Consider the following 22,253-nt stretch of genomic DNA (forward strand, 5'->3'; position numbering starts at 1 on the left):
AGGTTTGTAACGCTTGCGTAAATAACATAACAATGAAATCTTTCATGCCAAAAACAAAAACCACTGTGCCTGTTGCGAATTTGAAATAGTTTGTGACAAGGCTTTCCGACACTAACAATATCTGTTGACGTCAGAGCTTCGTAATCCAGTTATTGCATCAGCCAGAATTGTGACTCTGAAAAACACTGTCAATCGTAAGCTGCGAGGTTTCAAAACACATGACCGAATTTTTTACTCTCGAGCTCAAAAAAAAAAAAAAAAAAAACAATTTGGCGAATCCAACTCTAACTGGATTGGAAATACGACTACGACTGAATTCATTAATTACTAGGGAAGAAAAGGTACTTTCAAAACTACTAACAATGGTCACGCTTTGTGCTAAAGAAAAATTAAAGGCCACAAATGTGCAGTGACTGATGACTGGATCTGCTGTTTTATATATCCATAATAAGGATGGAGTGTGTTCCATATTGTCACCCATGCCGTGATATATATTACGTTTAGAAATACGATTTCAAGTCAGTGTAGTATTCTGTGGCTGACTCCACAAAGCCAATTCTGTCTTAAGTCAAAATCAAAAAGCACGTCAGAATGCTTGAGTCAAGGTGAGAGATGGATTTATGGAAGGTGCCCCAGAGCAATCTGCATAACAGCGCGGGCATGGCATACTTTTAAGGACAAGTGTGACTTTGGATTTTCGCACAGGCCTTGTTCTGCATTTAAAGTTATATGTATAATTTGTTGACATGAATCAAATCCGGCTTCGTTTAATTTAACCATTAAACAAACTTCCTCATTCCAGCTTGTTCAGTGACTTTCTTTCAAACTTCAAGTTACGTCAGTAATATGGCACCATAGCAACATCACTGAACCAATCAAGATAGATAATAGGGTTGTTCCCAATTTCACTGCTACCTCAAGAAAGAAACACGTCCCTGATTGGCTGAAAGAATAAATTCACTTACACTGCTCAGGGTCATACACGTTTCTCTCTTATGAATACATGTTTATATATGTAAAACATATTGCAATAAAACATTACACTCATGATAGCTGTACTTGTCCTTTGTTTATAATGAGATTTTTTGTAATTCACGTCACTGGCAGGTGCTCAGCACAGAGGCGTTAAAAAAATTGGCCATAGTTAAAACACATGAAGTACACATTGTCATATTACCCGAACAGGCAGTCATTAAGCAAACCTTAACATAACTTTTGAGCATAAATATACATGAATGTTTAACAACGTTTATGATGTCCATATGTGATAAAATGAGCATAAAAACCACCTATGGGATCTTTTATAAAAAATAATAATTGCATTCACATGTCATTTACCGTTCCTCAGCCTACCACCCAAAATTGGAATTAACGATCGGTTAATCCCAAACCCGACTGTATCTCACTGGCTTCATCTGGAAACTGTCTGAGGAGCCACTTCCGCAAACCTTCCCTAATCAGATTTCAGGTACCATTTTCCCTCAATCAAATTGTCTTTTGTTATAATGGCGATCTACGACAAAATGTTTCTGAAAATTGATTCATGACGTTTTCGGGAAAGTGGACCCAGACTGGTGCGTGGCATGTCCACACATCGGCGATTGGGTCATTTATAACATGATCAAATGTCCTTGATGACTGACCTATCTCCCAGCAGTTACATACCAGTATATGTATAAACATACACTGCACACTGAACACCACGGTCATAAATCAACAGACGATATATGCCTATTCCCAACACATAATCTTAGAAACATAAGGCTTATTTTAGCTCTTGTGGAATGCCCCTATTTGAGATAAATATAACTAATATGACAAGCTTGTCTGTTATATACTACATGTAATTGCAGAAAATAATTAACAACGTCAATCTGATGGTCAGTCAGATATTCAGTGGTAACAGGAGCCTAGGGGAGACCGGGTTAAGATGAGACACTTCTTTACAAAATGTAATTAGAAATACACAACATTCCATTTTATCAAATACAATACTTTTATATTAGATGCGAAATAAAAAAAATGTTGACTTTGTGGATCAAATACCCCGAGAATGGGGTATGTTGATCCATAGCGTGGGGTAAGTTGAGTCGCCACATAAAGAAGCAAGTATCCCTTATCTATTATTAAATAAGTTGTTTTATTCCAGCATTGTTACAAGTTCTACAAAGATTGGATAATGCGCATGCAATTAAACGTGCCTATTTTACTAGTATATTGTAGCTTTGTAAGTAACACGGGAATTTGAGTAGGGTAGATCTGTGGGCAGATCTCCCAAGTGTTGCAGGCTCAGCGATATTTTGAACAATGCTTTCATTTATAAAACAGATTTCCTGTTGACAAATTCATTTGTTCATTTGCTCAATTGAACATTCATAAGCACCTTTTCCCTCTGCTTATCTATCGCTTATTCTAATCTGGGTTGATCTGAAATCAAATGAATTAAATCTAAACTCAAGGATATTTGTAGGTTTATATGACTGACATGAGAAATGTGTGACTGCAGAAGATAAAAATGAAGCTGTAAGAACAACTAAATATGTCAACAACAGCCTATGGGGTAAGTTGGTTCATAGCTCACCTTATATGCCTCATCATACACAGCCTAGCCGCACTACTTTTTTTCTTGGAAGTTAAAAAGCTAGTAATGCTAAAACTAATTTTACATCACAAACCAAATGATTAAAGTATAATGTTTTAGATGTGAAATTCGTTCCAAGCTCACTCTCATTTATCTGTTTAAGAGAAGAACACATACCTGTTTCAACAGTATTCACTTTTTGTCAAAACTGATTTTGTTGTTTATTTCCCGTGGTGTTGCTACTATGTAACTAGGTGAAAAAGGTCAGCACATGTTTGTGACAATATATATCGTGCTTTTGTTTTACGTTGTACATCCTGAAACTTTTTAACGGAGGTGGTTCATCTTAGCTCTTTGCTCAACTTACCTCGGTCTCCCCTATATAGTCAAATGGCTGTATGAGAACGCTACATCAATTTGGGCAATCACGCGAGACTTGAAATGGTATTTAAATGATTGATCACAATAAAAACATACACACCGTCGTGCATGCTTTGGCAATTCAGGGTTCCCTTCAGGTCCATAAAAAAAAAATAAATAAATAACGGAGGAACTGTTTTTCCTTTTTCACCCCATTTGTGATTCCACGAAATAAGCGCTTGGAATCTCTAAAACAAAGCCATCCGGCTCTGCGCCTATACACAATAATATGTACATATATATCTCCATATCACTCACCAGAAAGTCTGTCATCTGTCACTTGATACACAAGTCAACCACGTATCACTATACGACTGAATCTTGTTGCGACATCAAGTCTGTTCTGGCGTGAGATCTTCATAGACATAACCTGGGGCAGAATCTAGAAATCTTTGGGAATGATCTGACAGTATCACTGGGATCATATTTATGATCCGCATAAGCCATGTCTCCACAGACGTGCGATTAAGTTTGGGTTTCTTCATACGATTACTTGACGTTTTCTTCGTGCGATTACCTGACGTATTACTTCTTACAATGTTTCCATACGTTGACAGCTGCGATTCTATACATCACACTGTCAATCCACCTCAGTTATAAATCTTCATCCGAAGCGTAAAAAAAAATCGTAAATGTTCCATTTGCTCTGCGTTAATGCGCATACTTTAGAGAATTCCGTGGAAACACTCCAGCGTATTTTTATAATTCCGATTTTCGGAAGAATTTTCGCAAACGCAACCGCATGTCTGTGGAAACAGAGCAATGCCAAAATATTCTTCATGGCGCACTCACAATGCAAAATGCCAAATGAAAACAACAAAACACGCATAACAGGTACTAAAATAGGTTCGGGATATGTTGGCAAGAGGAAAAGTTATGTGTCAACAACAACATGAGAGCACTTGGGGCAGAATATTGAGATGCTTTCAACTCTACCCATCCTTTCATTTTCGCCACAGATCTATTTGTCCCAAAAATAGTTGAGGCTTTCGTCCGTTTGAGGTAGAAAATGAGCTCCCCAGGCTTTGTATGGAGATTCGTCTACAAGTGAAACCTCGGTCTACCTACACAGGACTATCACAGTTATCTTCTGGAGCTCTTATGGGACGGAATACTTGACCTCCCAGGCGCAACGCCACCGGTAAGAGTTCAGCCAGTGGTGAAGAAGCACATACCACACGAAGACCAAGGCACAGTTGACACACATTGTCGACATATGAGCAGTTGCCATGCGTGGGCAAATGAGGAGTTCTTAAGCATCGACAAATGAACAGTTGCTACCCATTGACAAATGAAAGTTGCCATGCACTGACAACTGAGGGGTTCCTAGGCATGGGCAAATGGGTAGTTGCTACCCATCGACAATTGAGCAGTTTCAATGCATTGGCAAATGAGGAGCTCTTAAGCATCGACAAATGAGTAGTTGTCCTGCATTGACAAATAAGGAGTTTCTAAGCATCGGCAAATGGGTAGTTGCTTCGTGTCAGTAAATTTGCACTTGTCATCTGATGACCGGATTTACTTGATACAACATATGATCAGGTTTCCCGATATCAGCTCCTTCCACTGCCTTCCTTCTCTGGTGTGGTGTCGCTTTTTGTCCACTGCTCATTGTTTTTGTCAGTTTGTTTCACTTCTGGCAAATCACTCTTCTCTGAAGCAGTGTCTGGTGCGCTTTTTGTCTCCTGTGTAGTATTTTTCTTGTAATCGGGAGGCAGACCTACGTCTATCCATATATGAGTGTAAAGCTTTTTGAAGTGAATTCCTTTTAGGCTGTATTGGATACTGTTCAGTCCGTCTGTTAAAATTCGCTTTGGTACAGTATCCAGAAGCTTGTGCCTATGAAATAACAAAAAAAAAAAAATCCCGCAATCAACGCCAAACTGTAAAGCAAATAACAAAATAAAAATACAGGAACTGAATTTGACTTATTACTAACCTCACAGTAAAATAAAATGATTGAGGCTGAACAAATAGTATAAGTTTCAGTTCTCCATGTCAACCTAGAGTGCAACTTCTCCAAACTACATGTATAATTTTGTTTTTTGTGTTGGCGTAGGCTGGAGGAAACCCCAGTACAAGGAGTCAACCACCTCCCTGTGCATGGTACCTGACAAAACCTCCTGACTAAAAGCTGCAGCCGAAACAGGGAGAGCTGGATTCGAACATGCGACCTCATCAATCAATAGCACAATGTTGGCACGAGCCAGCGCCTAAATCCTCTGAGTCTCCGAGGGCTTCACTAAACATTTAGAAGGTACATATTGTGAACTCACACTCCATCATAATGATCAGCGGGACTTTTCTTATGGATTATCATCTTGTATCTAGCGATGTTTGCAGGTGGTCTTTGAATTCTTGCTCCAATTTCATAGATTCTGCAATGGAATGACATCATAACAATTTACCTTTTATTGAACTACGTTTCGTGTACATCTTAATAACCCCTTTGAGAGAATAAATCTGCAAGGGTCGCACGGTAGTCTATGCTTTATTATTAAAGTGTTAAATGAGCGGGAACAAAGAATGCTAAAAACCCTTCATCAACCTTATTGCTTGATTAGAGCTTGGAGGTATAAGCTTATATCAGAATTATCTTGTTAACAATGAGTAATACATCAAGCATTAGCCAAACACTGGTAAAATAACTAATTATGCTCAGTCTGACTTAAAATCAAACCTATTGTATTGCTCTTTGTTTTTCTATCAACATAACTCAAGATCATCGGTAAATCTGACTTCAGCTCATGCAGTCTTCATCGCCATCTTTATAGTGCTTGACAAGTTTTATTAAAATTTAGTCTACCAACTGTTTTAATATACAAAAATCAAACAATATTACAAGAAAAGGGCAAAATGCTATTTTTAGGTGTTGAAATGATATGACCAGTTAAGTGAAAGTGCAAACATTTTATAATCTTACAGCACCTAATCACCTTTTACAAGTTGTACCTACCAGCAGATTAGAAGATTTTTAACATTCATAAGTCATGCCGAACACAACATTTTAAGGTATTTCTAAGCGCTTTGAAAAGTATTAAACCAATATTAAAATGATTTCCCTCATCCGCCACTACCAGGCTGTTGGATTTTGGACATTATTAAAATTGCACACAACGTTTGAGTTTTAAGTGTGTACAAACCTTTCGCCCATCTCGTCGTCCTCTCCTCCCCATCCCCAAAACATGTTTGAGTATCCATTAACTGCGATGAAAGAGTCCACGGGCATGTTTAGAACCCCTCCTACAAGCTTATCGTAGGGCAACCTGCGTACAAGAAAGCGAAGAGGTCAAATATAATTTCGTCATACACAGAGTTATTCAATTTTCATAATTTGAATTTGCTTCATAATTCGGCTACAATAACTTTCGTGTGCATAAAAAAAGAAACTATCCCATATTTTTAAATCTGACGTTGTTACGAAATTATTTTTTTTTCACCCATGCATTATAATTCTACTTCTACTGCACAATGAGGATGGTATATCTATATACAAAGACCGTCAATTCCATCTGAGAATATCAGAAAAGTGATCAGCAAAATCATCAATGTTGTGATATGTATTGGTTTACTTTTAGTTCAGAAGTCAATCAAGAGGTTTACAAAATGTGTCAAGAACTTTAAGCTAATGCCTTTCAGAACGTCAACAAATGGTATACTATAGTACCTTTCCCGAGCAATGGTGACTGGATCGGTTCTAAGCTGAAGTATTCTTTCAGTAAATTAGTACTTAGTTACCAGTTTGCCCACTAAAGGTCATCGCAAAAGCAGGATCGCACAGTAGACTGCACAACTTTGGTTAGGCTAGCCGGGAAGGATTCTCCATTGGGACACACAGACTTTCACTTTATCAACAGTTGTGAGAAAAATTAGGCAGACGACATTCAGCTGGTCACGTGATAACCATGGAGCCAACCATACAGAGGTAATTGATTGTAGTTGTACACGTATACTTCACTAGACTGGGCAAAAGTCATACTACCGCATTGTAACTTTCCCACCTCAACGTGCGGTGAGACAAAGTTGACAACTGGTCTGACACTTACTTGTAGTCAAGAGTGTCCACAGCCACTGAGAGGTGTCGAGGGGTTCGTGGACACCTGTACAGGATCCGGTCATCTTCAGGGATCAGGTCGACGTCGTGAAATATGAAACAGTGGAAGTCACCGAAATATATAGCCTCTAGGAAACCCGCGTTCATCAGCTTGCCCTTGTTAAACGTTGTGTTGCCAATCTGTTTGCAAAAAAAGACGTAGTTACGAGGTTATTTGTGTTACGGAAGATTGTCAGCAAAATACTGTGAATATATATCTAGGTATATACAAAATGTTGTATTAACTTTATACCGAGGGGGAACAACATGTTTACAAAACTGCATTTCGCGATTTTGTAAATCCTTTTTTTTTATTTTGATTTTAGTCAGAACGTTTAATGGTAAACGTTATATAAATGTTATATTGCTGATTTATAGATTATCCATGTATATAATAGCCATGCGCATATCCTTGAACCGCAAACCAGATATTTTTATTAAAAAATACAAGAGATTATATTGTACTACTCAAGCGCTGATAAACAGCAGATGTGTCTGTTTTCGCTTCCTTGTTTTATACTGTTGCAATAATCCACAACTTGAGCCTTCCCTGCCTTAATCAGGAATGATACAGGTAATGCACATATGTCCTATCCCCGTTACCCATGGTAATAATGTATGCAATCGGTGTGGTGATTAGCTTATGAGTTAGCATAGTCTCTTGTCAGGAAACAGGAGAGTTGGGTGAGCTATATATACACGTTGATCTTAACATTATAACGCCAAGGTTATACATATATACAGTCATAGTGCCGCAATCGATTTAACAGCGTTTCACAATATAGGCATTACAAATGAACCACGTCAAGGTTATAAAAATATATATAGTTATAGTGCGGCAATCGATTTAATAGCGTTTCATAATATAGGATCAAGCTTTATGTAGCTATATTCCCTCACTCTGGATACATAATAATCATATCAAATCAATCGCCGCAGATGAATTGACAGTGAGACGGACATACATATCAGCAATGTAATTTTACAACACTAGCTGAAACTCAAGCCACAATATCAAAAAATCTTGAAATTATTATCATTACACAAACACTGGAAATGCTTTATACACATCTTACACGTAAAATACATGCAAAATACACGTAAGTACGTGACGCCACCATACCCGTGGGACCACTTAATTTTCATCAGCACATTCTTACATAAACCCCATTTTTAGGCAGTCAGGATGTAACCAATGCTGGGTAACGTTTGTGATGTAATACAGAAATGGATCACATTAAACAGTAAGCCGCAAATCTGATTACAGGATGTCAGCTTACTGCTTAAAATTCCGTCACTGACAGTTGACTGGCGACTAAACTAATTACAGCGTATTCAGACGCTTCCTTATCTCTATACGAACGAAGGTATGTCGGCGCATGAGAGCTCAATTAATAAATCTAACTATTCAGACGGATTAATAATAAATGAGGAAGACTCAAATCGATAATGATATCTGCCAGATCAAGACAGCACGCACCTGTTCGACAACAAAAATCTGGAAGTCTAGAAGCTGACGTTTAAGCAGGGGCAGCAGATGATAGAGTAGAATCCTGAGGTGTTGTTCTCGGTTACGAAATGGAATCACAATTCCAACTCTGCGAGGAGATCGACAGTGGCTAGGCCGCCATAATCCTCCCTTCTTAACGTCTCTGTTAATGTTGATCACATCCTCCATCGTCACATTCAGAGTTTTGTTAATGTTAACCTCTATTGGACCGACTAGAAGAAAAAAGAAAACACATTTAGACTGGTTGATTAACTGGTTGATTGACTGACTCACTGATGGATTGAGTGTTGTTTAACGCCATACGCAAAAATGTATCAAATTTATACATTCTCATGTATAAGAATTATATCTGAAGAAACGTGGTCTTCAACTCACGTTAGGCTTAACAAACACAGTCGCTTATTGTTACCAGTAGTAATAGTGAGACAGATTCTGGTGGGAAAAAAAATTCAAGCAAAACGGGTCATTTTGATAAATTGTATAATTTTGTGATAAAGAAAACCTTCACTGCCAAGGAGGAATACAACATAGGGCACAAAGGAGAGGGTATCAAATATTGAGCAAGACGAATCCTATAAGAGTAAAAGCAATCTGATTGTGTGATAGGAAGAGTGTAAGAGATTTCTGGGTTTTGTCCGATGTTTTACGCTGTATTCGCCTGTATGACTATAATATTCAGATGTACTGATGAGGCCGACTCTCCTACGACGACGCATTCCAGTCGAGGAAACCACGCCACAACGCGGAAAAAGAGACTGCTAAAGACTGTTATATAAAACCGAAAAAAAGTGTAGCTGTAAGATAAACCAGCACGGTCTTGTGGTTTAATAGCTTCATTATTAGTGGATTCTATTACATAGCAAACCCCAAGCTATCTTTCAGATGTTACAACAAATATGAGTACACAATGCTGATGGACAGAATGCAAACATCAGCGTAAAATATATGAAAGGATAATTAAGGTACCTAACTTGCTCTATTTAAATTATGTGTCAGGAGATTTTGTGTTTGTAAACATTCATTACCGTAAAAGAGGAGTTTTCACAACAGCGATGCTTCCCCTGTGAAACGGAATTCTTCGGTGCTTTCAGCAAAGCGTTATGCCGTTATCGATCACTTTGACCTCTAAGTGCATGTTTGTTTCGCACATATGCAGCGCAGATTGCCACAGGTGTCAGCCTGATGACGTCACCGCCTCGGTGTTTGCCACTCGCAGGTCATCCTGGCACCATGACCATGCCAATCTATACACGTACTGCATATTTATGCATAAATATAGCCGTTGGTGTAAACAGCATGCTTACTTCTGAAAGCTCTCCAACATACGACTCTTTTTTAGACAAACATTGACAAATGACAGTCTATAAGTGGTAGCAGTTTATCATGCCCATCAAGTTGCTACAGTCTTGAACCGCATTTGGTCATCATATGGCGTGGAAGTGTTCTCCACTCGGATTTGAAATGCGTGCCAACCATTTCGCCATTGCTGGATCAATGCAGATAATCATTTCCATATAGCCTACTCATAATCCATTAATAACCCAAAATAAATCCACACCATGGAGACCCTTTCACCTTAAGCATTTGCATGGCATCACATGTATGTAGTTTGATGTTTAACAAATACTGGGTTTTTGCAATCCGTACGCACACTTGTCTCTAGTAATTGTCTTACTCTTGCTATGAAAATATGTGTAGGCGTTTTCTCGTATTATTGTTTTTATATGTATGGAATATCGGGGGACGATATTTATACATCTCTGTCTGACATCATTACTTCAAAGCGTCCGGCTGTGATACGTTTATTAAGTATCTATAAGGGCATTTTGGTGACATATTAAATCACCAGCGTAATTTAATTTCATTATGCGCTCGTATGTAAGGGTTCTGAGATGTCATTACACAAAAAGTTTCGGACAACTTGCCGCATTTGACAGTTATTAATTCAGCGGGTTTATCTATTTATGCCAAATTTACTCTACACATGGAAGCTATTACACCGTCATGTTTTTGTCCAACATTTAACGTGAAACTGATACTCAAACGGTTTTAACGTCTGTTAGCTATGTGATACGGTATTTGGAATCGATTTATGTATACATAGATCCCGCAATTTGATGAAATTATGAAATCTGTATAATAAGCAAAAATGGCGATTAAAGAATGTGTAGTCGGAGCAAATTTTTGATGCTTGCGATATGCATTAGATAAAAGTACATACATAAATGCACGTGCCTGATGTCAAGAATTGATGTTATTTGATATGAAGATTTATGTTAATGACGCAAAGTGCTCCTATCTTGCAACAATACCGATTGAGCGCCTTTTATGAACGGGGTAGAAATATTAGCGTTCGATCAAGATCAATAAAGTTAGAATCGCCGATCAAGACAGAAATCTGACTTTGGATTGCGATTTAACTGAGTAGGAAGCTTAAAATATTCCCACAGCAATCTGATTAAGTTAAAATAGAGACAGATATACGACCCGACGAAACCGCACAGGCTTGGGGGAATTTCACTTATGGTTTTCCGGACTAACTGCTCATAGGGAAACCAGAGGGTGTTTGTTCATGAGGAAGCCATGGCCCAGTTTCACAAAGATGTCGTACATGTACGATATACGAACATATAGGAAAATGGTACAATAATAGAGTAAAAAATATCGTACGACAAATGTACGATAAAAGATAATGTCGCACGCCGTTCTATGAAACTGAGCCCAGGTTATTTCCTCCCGAGGAAACAAGGCTGCTTGCTTAAGAGGAAGCCTGGCTATTTGCTCAAGAAGAAACCAGGCTATTTGCCGAAGAGGAGGCTTCTAGTAGAAGAAACCCGGCGGTTTGCTCAGGAGGAAACCTGACTCAAAAGGATAACAGCCAATTTGCTGAAGAAAAAACCAGACTGTTTGGCCAAGAGGAAAACTAACTATTTGCTCAACAGAAATCAGACTCTAAGTGGAAAATATTTGTACTCTGGGTACCAATGGACTACTTGAGTCAGTTGTAGAGGAAACCAGGCAGTTTGCTCAAGAGGAAAACTGACTATTTTTTCAAGTTATAACCATACTACTTTGCTCAGGTAGAAACCAGACTAGTTTCTCAAGGGGAAACATATGTACTCTGAGAATAAATGGGTTATTTGTCGCAGAGGAGACCAGTCCAATTGTTGTAGAAAAAAACCTGGCCGTTTGATCGATAGGAAACCAGACAGGTGGAGGCCAATCTACTGAATGGACAAACGCATATACTCTGGGTATAAGTGACTATTTCCTCAAGAGGAAACACGACTTTTTGCTGAAAGAGAAAACACATGTATATTTGGGGGAAATGGACAAATGCTTCTCTAGATCTTCATGACAAGCTATTCATTAAATAATGCTGTACTCATTAGCAATGTACATGCACCTGTTTGAAACACAAAGCTTGAGTTACTGACCCAAGCCGCTTGATGCGAGAAGACAAATTTTGATCAATCAGTAAAAATATACATGTTGCCTGTGTACTTTCGTAGTTACGCATTTAAACTCCAATTACTTTTCATGTCCATGCATATTTCTTACAGGTGATCGTTCAATAAAGGTGGTTAAAGCAGGCCTCAGAAGATGCAGTTATTTTATGTAAAGTCTTGTACATGTATACTTACAGAGTGGGTGATCCGTGGGGCAGTTGGGTATGTCACGATACACCCTGGCGCTGCCCATCTGTTTGATATTCCTGCCGATGTCCTTCACCGGCGATTCGTCCGTCAGGCGATAGCCGTTAGTCTCCCGTTCGATCAACGCTCTAATCCGCCGGGAAGCAATCCTATTTTGCAGCTGCACCACGAATGGGTTCTCCTTCAAAAACCGGGCCATAGCCTCTCGTCGTACCTCCTTGTTGTGGTGGGCGATGCGCTCAGTGATCTCTCGCATGCTCAGTCCTAGCAGGCAGACGAAGGGGATAACAAGCATGGTGATTGTCTGTCTACAGCGCCTGCTACAGCGCAGTTTCGCCATGCTTGCCTGCTGAACGTGTCCCCAGCTTCCTTGCCTACCCCCAGCTCATTAAATTTCACTGACCGCGCCACACTGTCCAGGGGATATAAACGTCTGTATGAAAGTCCGTCCGTACCTCCACCGTGCCGTGAATATCTAGTGCGTATGTGTGTATACGCAACACTGGTAATTCGACAATCCCTTTTCCTTCTTCACGGAATCATCGAACCTTGTCTAACTTCCCTAGAAATGAGAGACAAAATTTACAGGTGGTCAATTCAGCGTGAGGGATTTCACGAGGATCGCCCGCGTGCCGCTGACATCCTCTCTTACAGCATCGATAAACAATGTGGCGTAGTCAGCCATATTACATACAGGCCTCCGTAGTTGCGCGAGCCGGCTAAGCTATGGCGAACGCACAAACCAGCCAAATCTAGGGAATTTTGTACACGACAGACGGCCCTAGAAACAGTTACCACAACCTAACACGACTGGGTCAAACATCTACTCTACTGGCTGCCCAACCAGAACGGGTGTATAATCACTCGAATTCCAGTCTATCGGCTCTCTTTGATACGCTTGACGTGACGTATAGTGCCACACAGAATTACACGGCGCCCCCTGTTTTCTGCACAAGCTGGATTATAGTGCAAAGACTCGGCCTGAATGGGTTTTCGGCTGACAACGTTGTCTCTCGATGCCCACTGAGCCTGATTGTTATACACCTTCATGTGTATATCGACCCGCGGATACAGCACAATAACATATTGTAATGTTCAGCTTCCGTCAGAAGTCTTACGTAGCAATAACAGCATACAATTAGCCAAATATCGGAGCATATATGCAAGCTCACTCACAGTACTACATAATGGCACATCTCCTTACACATGGGTTACATATTTTACCTAATGCTCCCTGAATTCCTCATTGGTTTAAAAGGGCGCTATATAGGTTTAAGAAAAACGATCTGGTGTTTTCCGAACAATTCTTGTGGGAACATCCAGGGAACCAGATTAAAGAAAGGTTGGCACTATCCTGCAGGGACACACATCCAAGTCTTTCAGAAGCTTACGAGGTAAGAATTGTTTATTACCAACTTAACCGCATGTATATATATATATATATATATATATATATATATATATATATATATATATGATCAGTTCATAATTCTAATTCTAATTAGATTCCATCACTTCATCCATGCAAATATACAGGCATTGTCAGCTGGAGTGAGTGCTTGAGGTTTAACGTCGTACTTAACAATTTTTCAGTCATATGACGACGATTGCCAGCTGGACATGCCACCAATATGCATGCTGCATACTGGGCATCCATATAAATCGATATATACACATGTATAGTATGACTTTAGTCTGCGGTAACAGAATTGGTCTTGCTCTGATTGCTAATCGGTAAGATCGGCTTAATGAACAGCAAACGTGCGTGGCTTTTGGTTTTTGTGAGCAAACCGTAATGGTCTATAAAAGGCTTAACACTCCACGTCACTCTGAGGCGGTTATATAGGATTTAACTTAGGCTATTGTAAAAAAAATTGAGTTTGAGTGAGTGAGTGAGTGCTTGGGGTTTAACGTCGTACTCAACAATTTTTCAGTCATATGACGACGAAGGAATCATTAGGGTGCATGCACGTGTAATGTGCCTCCTTTGTTGCAGGACGGATTTCCACCGCTCTTTAATTTAGTGCTGCATCACTGAGACGACTTACCGAAGGCAAGTAAGCTGCCCCGCCCGAGCCATTATACTGATACGGGTCAACCAGTCGTTGCACTATCCCCTTCATGCTGAACAACTTCCTCTTTTAAAGTCTTAGGTGTGACTCGACTAAGGATTGATCCTGGATCTACCGGTCCCGAAGCGGACGCTCTACCAACTGTGCTATCCGGGCCGGTCAAATTGAGTTTGAAGTATATGTGTGTGATATTGTGATAAATGTACATGTCCTCGTCACTACAAAATAAAAGCAATGCGTCTGAAATATATAAATGTCACCTTTATGTGAGTTACAAAAGATGGATCGACTATTCATTTATTTGATTTACTTGAATGCTGAACACGCCGTATTCAACATTACTTCCCGTGTACAGCCCCGGCCAGCATTATGATTGGAGGAAAGAGGGCGGACTGCGTATAAGTTGAACTGCCCAGAATTATGCTTATTTAGGGTTTGGTAATACTTAGCTTAAACTTAAGAAACTCAACTGCTCGTAAATGAAGAGCCTCGTTCTTACACAAAAGGTAAACTAAATACGGGTGCTGATACAGGGACAGTCTTAGTGTAGACTTGTCATCGAGTGTTGAATAATATCCATGGGAAATTTTCTAATAATAAACTGCCAGGAAATTCTTATACGTATACCACTGATATACACGATCATTCCTGGTTATCTTTACTGTCAACACTATCCATAATTGCCCACAGAGAAATATCGGATAAATAAACGGACGAAGAATTCATAACTGCCACTGATATACTCTCTTAGTCTCAGAATAAGGACTGTCTGGTATCAACAGTGTCCAGTATCGATCATAATCAATTTTCAGATAGCAAACAGTCAAGGAATTCCTAAGTACAAATGAACAGTACACCCTCAGTCTTATAACCGTCTAGCGCCAACAATGCTCATTCGTTATTGTCCATAGCCATTATTCAATATCGCTGGTATATGCCAAACCAATACGTCGTTGTAAACAGCTATATTTTAAGCCTCTGTTACACTAAACAATTAAAAAGAAGAGAGGTGTGCCGATGTGTGACCGATTAGCCTCTACATGAATCAAACGCTGATATGTGGAAAGACTGAAAATTCATTAAATTTACCTTTGATTCGCCATAAGGTGTGTGTAACCCAAGGATACCGAGAGTTACCACCTCTATACACATTTGATTGTTCTACGGGAACAGAACACGGTATATAACAAGTCAATTTAGCCTCTCAAATATTAGAACACTTGATCTATATATGTACGGATATCTCGGCGCAGTCGTGCTGGCCAGTCTATCAATAGATTTCCTGAAAACATAAGCCTATAAAGTAGAGTTAAAGCTTGTATTATCCAGGTGACTTTAGCATGTGTACCCCTAGGCTTGTCTTTTTATACTTATTTTGTCCTCAGGTAAAGGATAAGGTGAGTGAGGACCAATGCACCCCACAGGTAGACAGGCCTAATATAAAGACTTTTAAATCATTGTAGATGGACGCCATGCTGGTCATATTCTTCACAAAACAAAAATTGTTCGATGTTATATCGACGGTTGTAGAGTAATGTTACTCTGGTATGTTGTATTAAAAAAAATAAGCAAACAACTGAACATAAATACCTGAGTTGATGTTATTAACATTTTTAAAACGTGGGAATATAAAGCTGCCTTGTAAAATCGTAAAGCCGTCCCTTATGAAAGAATATGACAGCACATGGCAGTAAGTAATATATGTATGTTTGGATTTTTACGTCTTACTTAACAATCCACATGACAGTAACTGATACACGCAAAAACACACAAAAAGATGAAAACACCGATATCGAATCAAATATATGGAATAACCTTATGCGTATAACACAGTGCAAGTCAGACGTATAATGTATATCTTATGATTTGTAACGTCTTGTGTTTTACCCATAGGTTTGTGCCCTGCAGTATATATATGCCTGCGTTAGAAGGCGTGACACTAGCTACAAATATATAATTTGCACCGATTTTAACGTGAGACAGATGCACTTAGTAGTTTAGTTTAGTGCAACACATATAAATGTTCACAGAAATTAATCTATAACTTTCTTTAAAATGCTCCAGGAAGCTTTTCTGAGGAATTAAACAGAGCTGATATATAAACAGCGCGAAGGATGATCCACTTTAGACTAATACAAAAATCGTATCTTTTACTATCAGTTTTAAATTTGTATCAGATACAGCGATTATTACATGCGCAATTTGGAATCTCAGTTGCAACTTCCTGTTTTTTTTTTTTTTTTTTTTTTTTTTTTAAGGAAGGCTTACATATCCACAAACCTACAATTCCCTATTAGTCGTTTATATTTAAGCTTAACTGAATTCCCGACAACAAACAGGGTATAAAAAAAAAACTATTTGGATAATGCAACACACAAACAGTTACATGTAGATTCGTGCAGTATACTTTTACACCAGATGTCTGGAATTATATTTAGCTTATCAGATAGCTGTACAAAAGGCCTCGCGTATATACATGTATATTGCTATGAACGACACATCGTGTATAAGCCCAGTTCTTTGTTCTTAACTGAACAAACTTCACGGGGATTGAGTTTCGGGGTCGAAAGGTCAGGTTGCGCGAGTCAAACTCTAAACCATAAGCTTTACAGTTAAGTGCAATACAGATGGGCGTAATATATCGGACCATATTTCGTATATTGCACCAGACAGCTTTCATTGTCTTTGTATATGTAGTTATATATATGTATATCTATTACTATATACTTAAACACTTTAAAGGTGCAAAACATACTTTGGATGTTATGACGTCACATTCAACCAGTGGAACTATACAGAATGTGAAGTAAGGTTACATTCCTGGATACTTATTACTGCAGCAGCCTGGGGATGGCCGTGCGTTTCCCCCGGGGCTCTGTCCGGTTTCCTCCCACCATTATACTGGCCGCCATCGTATAAGTGAAATATTCTTGAGTACGGCTTAAAACGTCTTTTCAAATAAAATAAATAACTCTTCACTGGCCTTCTTCCCTATGAACAGATAGTGAATTCATCAACTTAATACGTGCAGTACCATCAGTTTCTATCAAAGATTTAGGCATCTCTTGAAACGCAGCATCATTTTGGAATTTCCATGAAATTCTGTATAGAAATATACAGAAGTTATTATGTACATTTATATTCGGAAACTGACATTTCGCGGACTACTTTTAACCCAGCTGCACATGTTTAAGTCGAGAGGAGATAAGCTGTGCGCTCATTCCGGAGTTTTAAACATTGCCTGTCTGTGACCAACTTTGCGGAAAACATTATTCAGGGATTTGAATTAAATTGTGTGCACAGGTGAACATTGATTGAAATATAGGATATATGTTGTCCCTTTCTCTTTAGTGTAGGAAGCGTATTTATCTGCTCTAGCGTAAACTTGCGCTCTCGGGCTGCCTTTTACTTTGCAATGGTGAAGGCTCCCCCCCCCCCCCCCTCCACTTCCTGAAACTACGTGGAGATAAACCACGCTATACAAAGCTATACAACCAGTATGGGTAAGACATAGAGCCCCTGTGTTAACCGATAGACTAAGATAATGAAACAGGCCTTCAGAACGCCACAGGAGGCAAAACCATATACACACAGCAGTGTAATAGTCCGTTATATTGGCTCGAACTTTATTAAGGTAGGCAAATAAAGATTCCCACTGGCACAAAAATTATGTTTCGTGTCTTTCTCCTTGTCTCTCGCACTCACTTTTTCTATCTTCCTCTTGTTACTATATTGCGCAACTATATATATATATGCGTCACTATATTGCGGCTTTCTTGTCCTTCCCACATACCTTGTCCTTCCCACACACCTTGCCCGTCCCCCATATACAGTTAATCTTAAAGGCCATACTTCTCCCGCAATAGAAAACGTTTTGACAGGACAAACCATTATCACATGTGTCATGTTAACCCAGCCCCCCACTTCCCCGCTCCACCGCCACAGCAAACCTACTGAGAATTTTCTCAACAGATTGCTTTTCTATTCTCTAAAGTATATCACTCAACCAGCCCCCATTTTCTCGTATTCCGACTCCCCTATTCACGCCATTTCTTCGTGCTTTCCAGACCAGACATGTTATATACTTCAGATAAGTAGATCACCTACAATTTCACGGAATCTCGGGTGAAATTTTGGGATTTATAGTAAAGAAACATATAAAATATTATGTGGTTCACAGTAAAGAAACATAAAATATTATATGATTTACAGTAAAGAAACATACAATATTGTGATTTATAGTAAGGAAACTGATCGCCCTTCTGTATATACTAAAGTTCGTACAGATTGAAAAATCCTAGGAAATTATAGGGGATTTACCGTACGTACGTGCGATTGTCCATCCCAAAAGGTTAGCTCCTGTCCCAGACAGTATCAGCTTACCATATCCAACCGATCCGTTATACCAGTCCTCTCTATCGAATGCACTTTCCTCATTAATGTACACTTTTCTAACTTATGCAAACTTTCCTCAAATGTATATCTTTTTCTTAAATATATACTCTTCCCTCACATATATAAACCTAATTTTTCCCAGAGAAATACATATTTTCCTGAGATATATACCCTTCCCTCAATATTTACTCTTTCTTCAAATATGTACGCTTTCCTCACATATGTAAACCTTCTTCACATATATGCACCAAACTTTCTCACATATGTTCTCTTTCCTCACATGTGTACACATCCCTCAATATATACACTCTCCTCACACATACATGTATAGCCGGCTCTTCCGCCACATATCCAAAATTTCTCACATAGCACTCACATAGGTTTTAACATTTACTTATACTTCACACACACACACAAAACACCTGTGGCACTGACACAGATCAACAATATTTTCGAGAAGCTTCACATTTTGTTTGCACACAAGATCACAATCTACTTCCGTGAACATAAATACTTTTACATTCTCGACAGTCACAGACAAAAACTTCGAGGCACACTTCCTGATATTATCTTGTCGCCCAGTACATAAACGAAAGACTGGATCCCCATAATATAGGCGGGACACATGGCTGTTTTTTCGACAGTACGATCTATATATTTAGATCTATATTTATATTTTTGATCTATAGCTCCTCAGGGCTAATCCGAAGTAACATCGGTGGAATTCATAACACGAAACATCTAAATTTATGTACATTTTACTTTTACAGATACGTGTAAGTGGTAGACTCATACTTGTGTCTGTTTCACTGTTGTCAATTGTGAATCTGAAATGTTCAGAAAAACTGGCTTACCGTCTCACACAGCTAGACCTTGAGATTGTTAATCCTGTCGAAATCTGCGCAAGTCACTTGCCGAAAATGTCGTACCTGTCAATAATATTACTGTACATACTCAACCCAACGATAGGACTTCAGAATAGATTTATAACACACATCAGGAGTGCGATGTTTGTTATTACTAATATACCGCTCCTTTTATGCCAGGCTGCGGATACAGCGAATGACCTAGTTGTGAGACACGCTGCCATATGCGCCCCTGAGGGTGTACACAAACATACACGTCACGACTGACAGATGCACCAGGTATGAAAGGGACATAATCCAGAAGATTAAACCAGGTAGATTGTAATTGAACAATAATAAAGGAACAGGGTAGTTAAAACAAATGACAGCTCTGTGCCACTCCGATTCCAGCTTTGTAAAGGTGACAAAAGGCATTTCAATCAGCCATGCATGTATGGGCAGGTCTGATCGAATATGACAAATAAGCTGTTCTGATTTGAGGTGCATTCACTAATTACACAGGGGAGGTGTTCCTGGAGAAGGGGAGAGAGGTGTTCCTGGAGAAGGGGAAAGAGGTGTTCCTGAAGAAGGGGAGGGAGGAGGTGGTGGGTAGCGGAGGGAGGTGGTGGGTAGTGGACGGGATGAAAGAGGTACAGGATGGGATTAATTAACTGATCTTTGACAGCTTCGTGCAGCATAACCATACGTGACCCTATAGGCATATAACGTGTCCAAGATGCGTGTCAGCCGATTTTGTTGGGTAACCAAATTTTTATTGCAGAGCCTTGATATGGTGAGTTATTGACAGGATTAAATAACCCTGGCGATCTGAACGCTGCAATAAAGCTAGGAAGGAGGAGGGGGTGAAGGTAAGGCGGCCCTATATCTAGTGCTCAATTCGGCATCTGCACACACAGATCTATATAGCTTTAACACCACAGTCGCCTTAGAAGGTCGATTTACTTTAGTGGTACGGGTACCAAGACATACAACCCCTTGTGCGAAAACAGTTATTATATAGCCTTTCTCTCCCTCCCTCTCTACTGGATACCACCCAGCTGACACGAATCAAGTTAGATTCAGTTTGATAAATACTATAGGGACGTTTCAATTTACAATACGTCATAATTGCAGTGAATTGCTTTACGCTGGTAATATGAGTTAGTTACAAATTAGAAATATCTTATTTCACAAATATGTTTTTTTTTTATTTAGTAATAATATATAGTTGTCGTATTTGTTTTGTACATGTTTTTTTAAATCTCACTTAAACATTGACAATTTTGTCAAACTGATAGCCCATGAGTTTTAAACAAGGACTTTTATTCACTCATGTGCACTTTGACCCCTATTGTGCGCATGCGCTGTATAAGTCCAGCTTCTACTCGGCCCTCGTGGCACTTTATAAAAATCGCTAGACAGACTTCAAACGTCAATGTTTCACGTGCTAATATATGCATGTATTCAGTAACATATGGTAAAGTATTCAGCGACTTCTCCTTATAACTGAATCACAAGCGAAACCATGCATCGTTTCCTACCTTTGAAAAGGCATATGTATTACATGTGAACAAAAGGTGACATTAAGCAATATTCATTCATTCTATGTGAATATATGACATGTCAGAACGTGCACGACCAAGTGATGTAAAATAGCAATCACCGAAGTGGTACTAGAACATGTAGCCGTTACATTCATTCATACTTGTATATATTATATTACTTTAGTTAAGTCTTAGCATGTCAGCAGGCAAACACATTTCCCCTTGAAATCAGTTCACCCAACTAAATGCATACTTCCCCGTCATATTTTATAATTCATGGTTCAGATATTTATACCCTGGCATTTATCATATATAAACGGATCAGATATGCAATACAGTACAAATACAGTTAAATTAATCTGGAAACTGAAATATTGTTTTGTTGCCTCATTTTACTACAGAGCGGCGAATGTTGCATAGAAATGTACAAATAGGCCACGTATATATTACACGCTTGTTGACATGTTGTATCGCAACTTGTGTAGGCCTACCTTTTCTACTGGGGTCAGTATGTACTTCAATACCACCTGGGTATTTATTTGTTCACGGTATAAGCACCTTGGATGAACGATCAGTAAACACAAATAACTTACCGTGTACTTGTCAAGTTGTCGATTCAGAGGCGTCTCTAGCAGTGGTTCGTGAATGTTGGAACACAATAAAGCACAGATAAAATCCACTTGAAATCAACATACACGTCTCGGATGTAAATTTTCCCGTGGTACGTATTGCCTGTTGCCTGCTGCATATAGTCAAACGTAGATTCTCACGGGTAGTCCCTTGCCCACGGGATTATGCACACCCTACCAGACCTGTGAGCAGGACTTGACTGTGCGTCTCCTTTAGTTCCCCACGCTTTACAAGTTACCTGTAGCTTAGAGAGGCAAGCTGTGACCGGATAATGCAGTGACCGCCCCTACACCTTGTAGTGTCACCGTCAACCATATACAGATTGACTATTATAAGCCTGAGCAGCTGTGCGTAGCCAATACGGACGTAACCCTGCGTGGATACCTGAATAAACAGATTGTGGCCTATTTACATAGTTTATTAACCAGTTTGACCATGCTGTAACAGGACTGGTTACAACACGCCAGGCACCAACCAACGCAGGAGCCTGCAGTCCCTGTAGATACA

General features: G+C 39.3%; 1 protein-coding gene across 3 annotated transcripts; it reads right to left on the bottom strand.

The window, feature by feature from the left end:
• Positions 1 to 277: 277 nt before the first annotated feature.
• LOC135471344 (beta-1,4-N-acetylgalactosaminyltransferase bre-4-like) lies at positions 278 to 21,958 on the bottom strand. Of its 3 annotated transcripts, none has more exons than XM_064750550.1 (7): positions 21,710 to 21,958; positions 12,249 to 12,822; positions 8,575 to 8,816; positions 7,048 to 7,235; positions 6,145 to 6,267; positions 5,278 to 5,379; positions 278 to 4,840 (listed from the first exon to the last, which is right to left on the bottom strand). In XM_064750550.1, the coding sequence occupies exons 2-7, from the start codon at positions 12,598 to 12,600 to the stop codon at positions 4,555 to 4,557; spliced, it is 1,293 nt and encodes a 430-aa protein (XP_064606620.1). In that variant the 5' UTR covers positions 12,601 to 12,822; positions 21,710 to 21,958; the 3' UTR covers positions 278 to 4,554. The 3 variants fall into 3 exon arrangements, with proteins under 3 accessions (XP_064606620.1, XP_064606628.1, XP_064606636.1); XM_064750558.1 differs by lacking the exon at positions 21,710 to 21,958 and adding an exon at positions 19,582 to 19,622; XM_064750566.1 differs by lacking the exon at positions 21,710 to 21,958 and adding an exon at positions 18,662 to 18,743.
• Positions 21,959 to 22,253: the final 295 nt, after the last annotated feature.

This window comes from Liolophura sinensis, chromosome 1 (assembly GCF_032854445.1).
Source record: "Liolophura sinensis isolate JHLJ2023 chromosome 1, CUHK_Ljap_v2, whole genome shotgun sequence".
In the NCBI taxonomy this organism is placed as follows: Eukaryota; Metazoa; Mollusca; class Polyplacophora; order Chitonida; family Chitonidae; genus Liolophura; species Liolophura sinensis.

Coding starts and splice junctions, on each gene's coding strand:
- LOC135471344 (XM_064750550.1), bottom strand. CDS start 12,600: ATGGCGAAACTGCGCTGTAGCAGGCGCTGTAGACAGACAATCACCATG. Junction 6,268..7,047: donor GTGGACACTCTTGACTACAA/GTAAGTGTCAGA, acceptor TCTTGTACGCAG/GTTGCCCTACGATAAGCTTG. Junction 5,380..6,144: donor GACGACGAGATGGGCGAAAG/GTTTGTACACAC, acceptor ATTCCATTGCAG/AATCTATGAAATTGGAGCAA.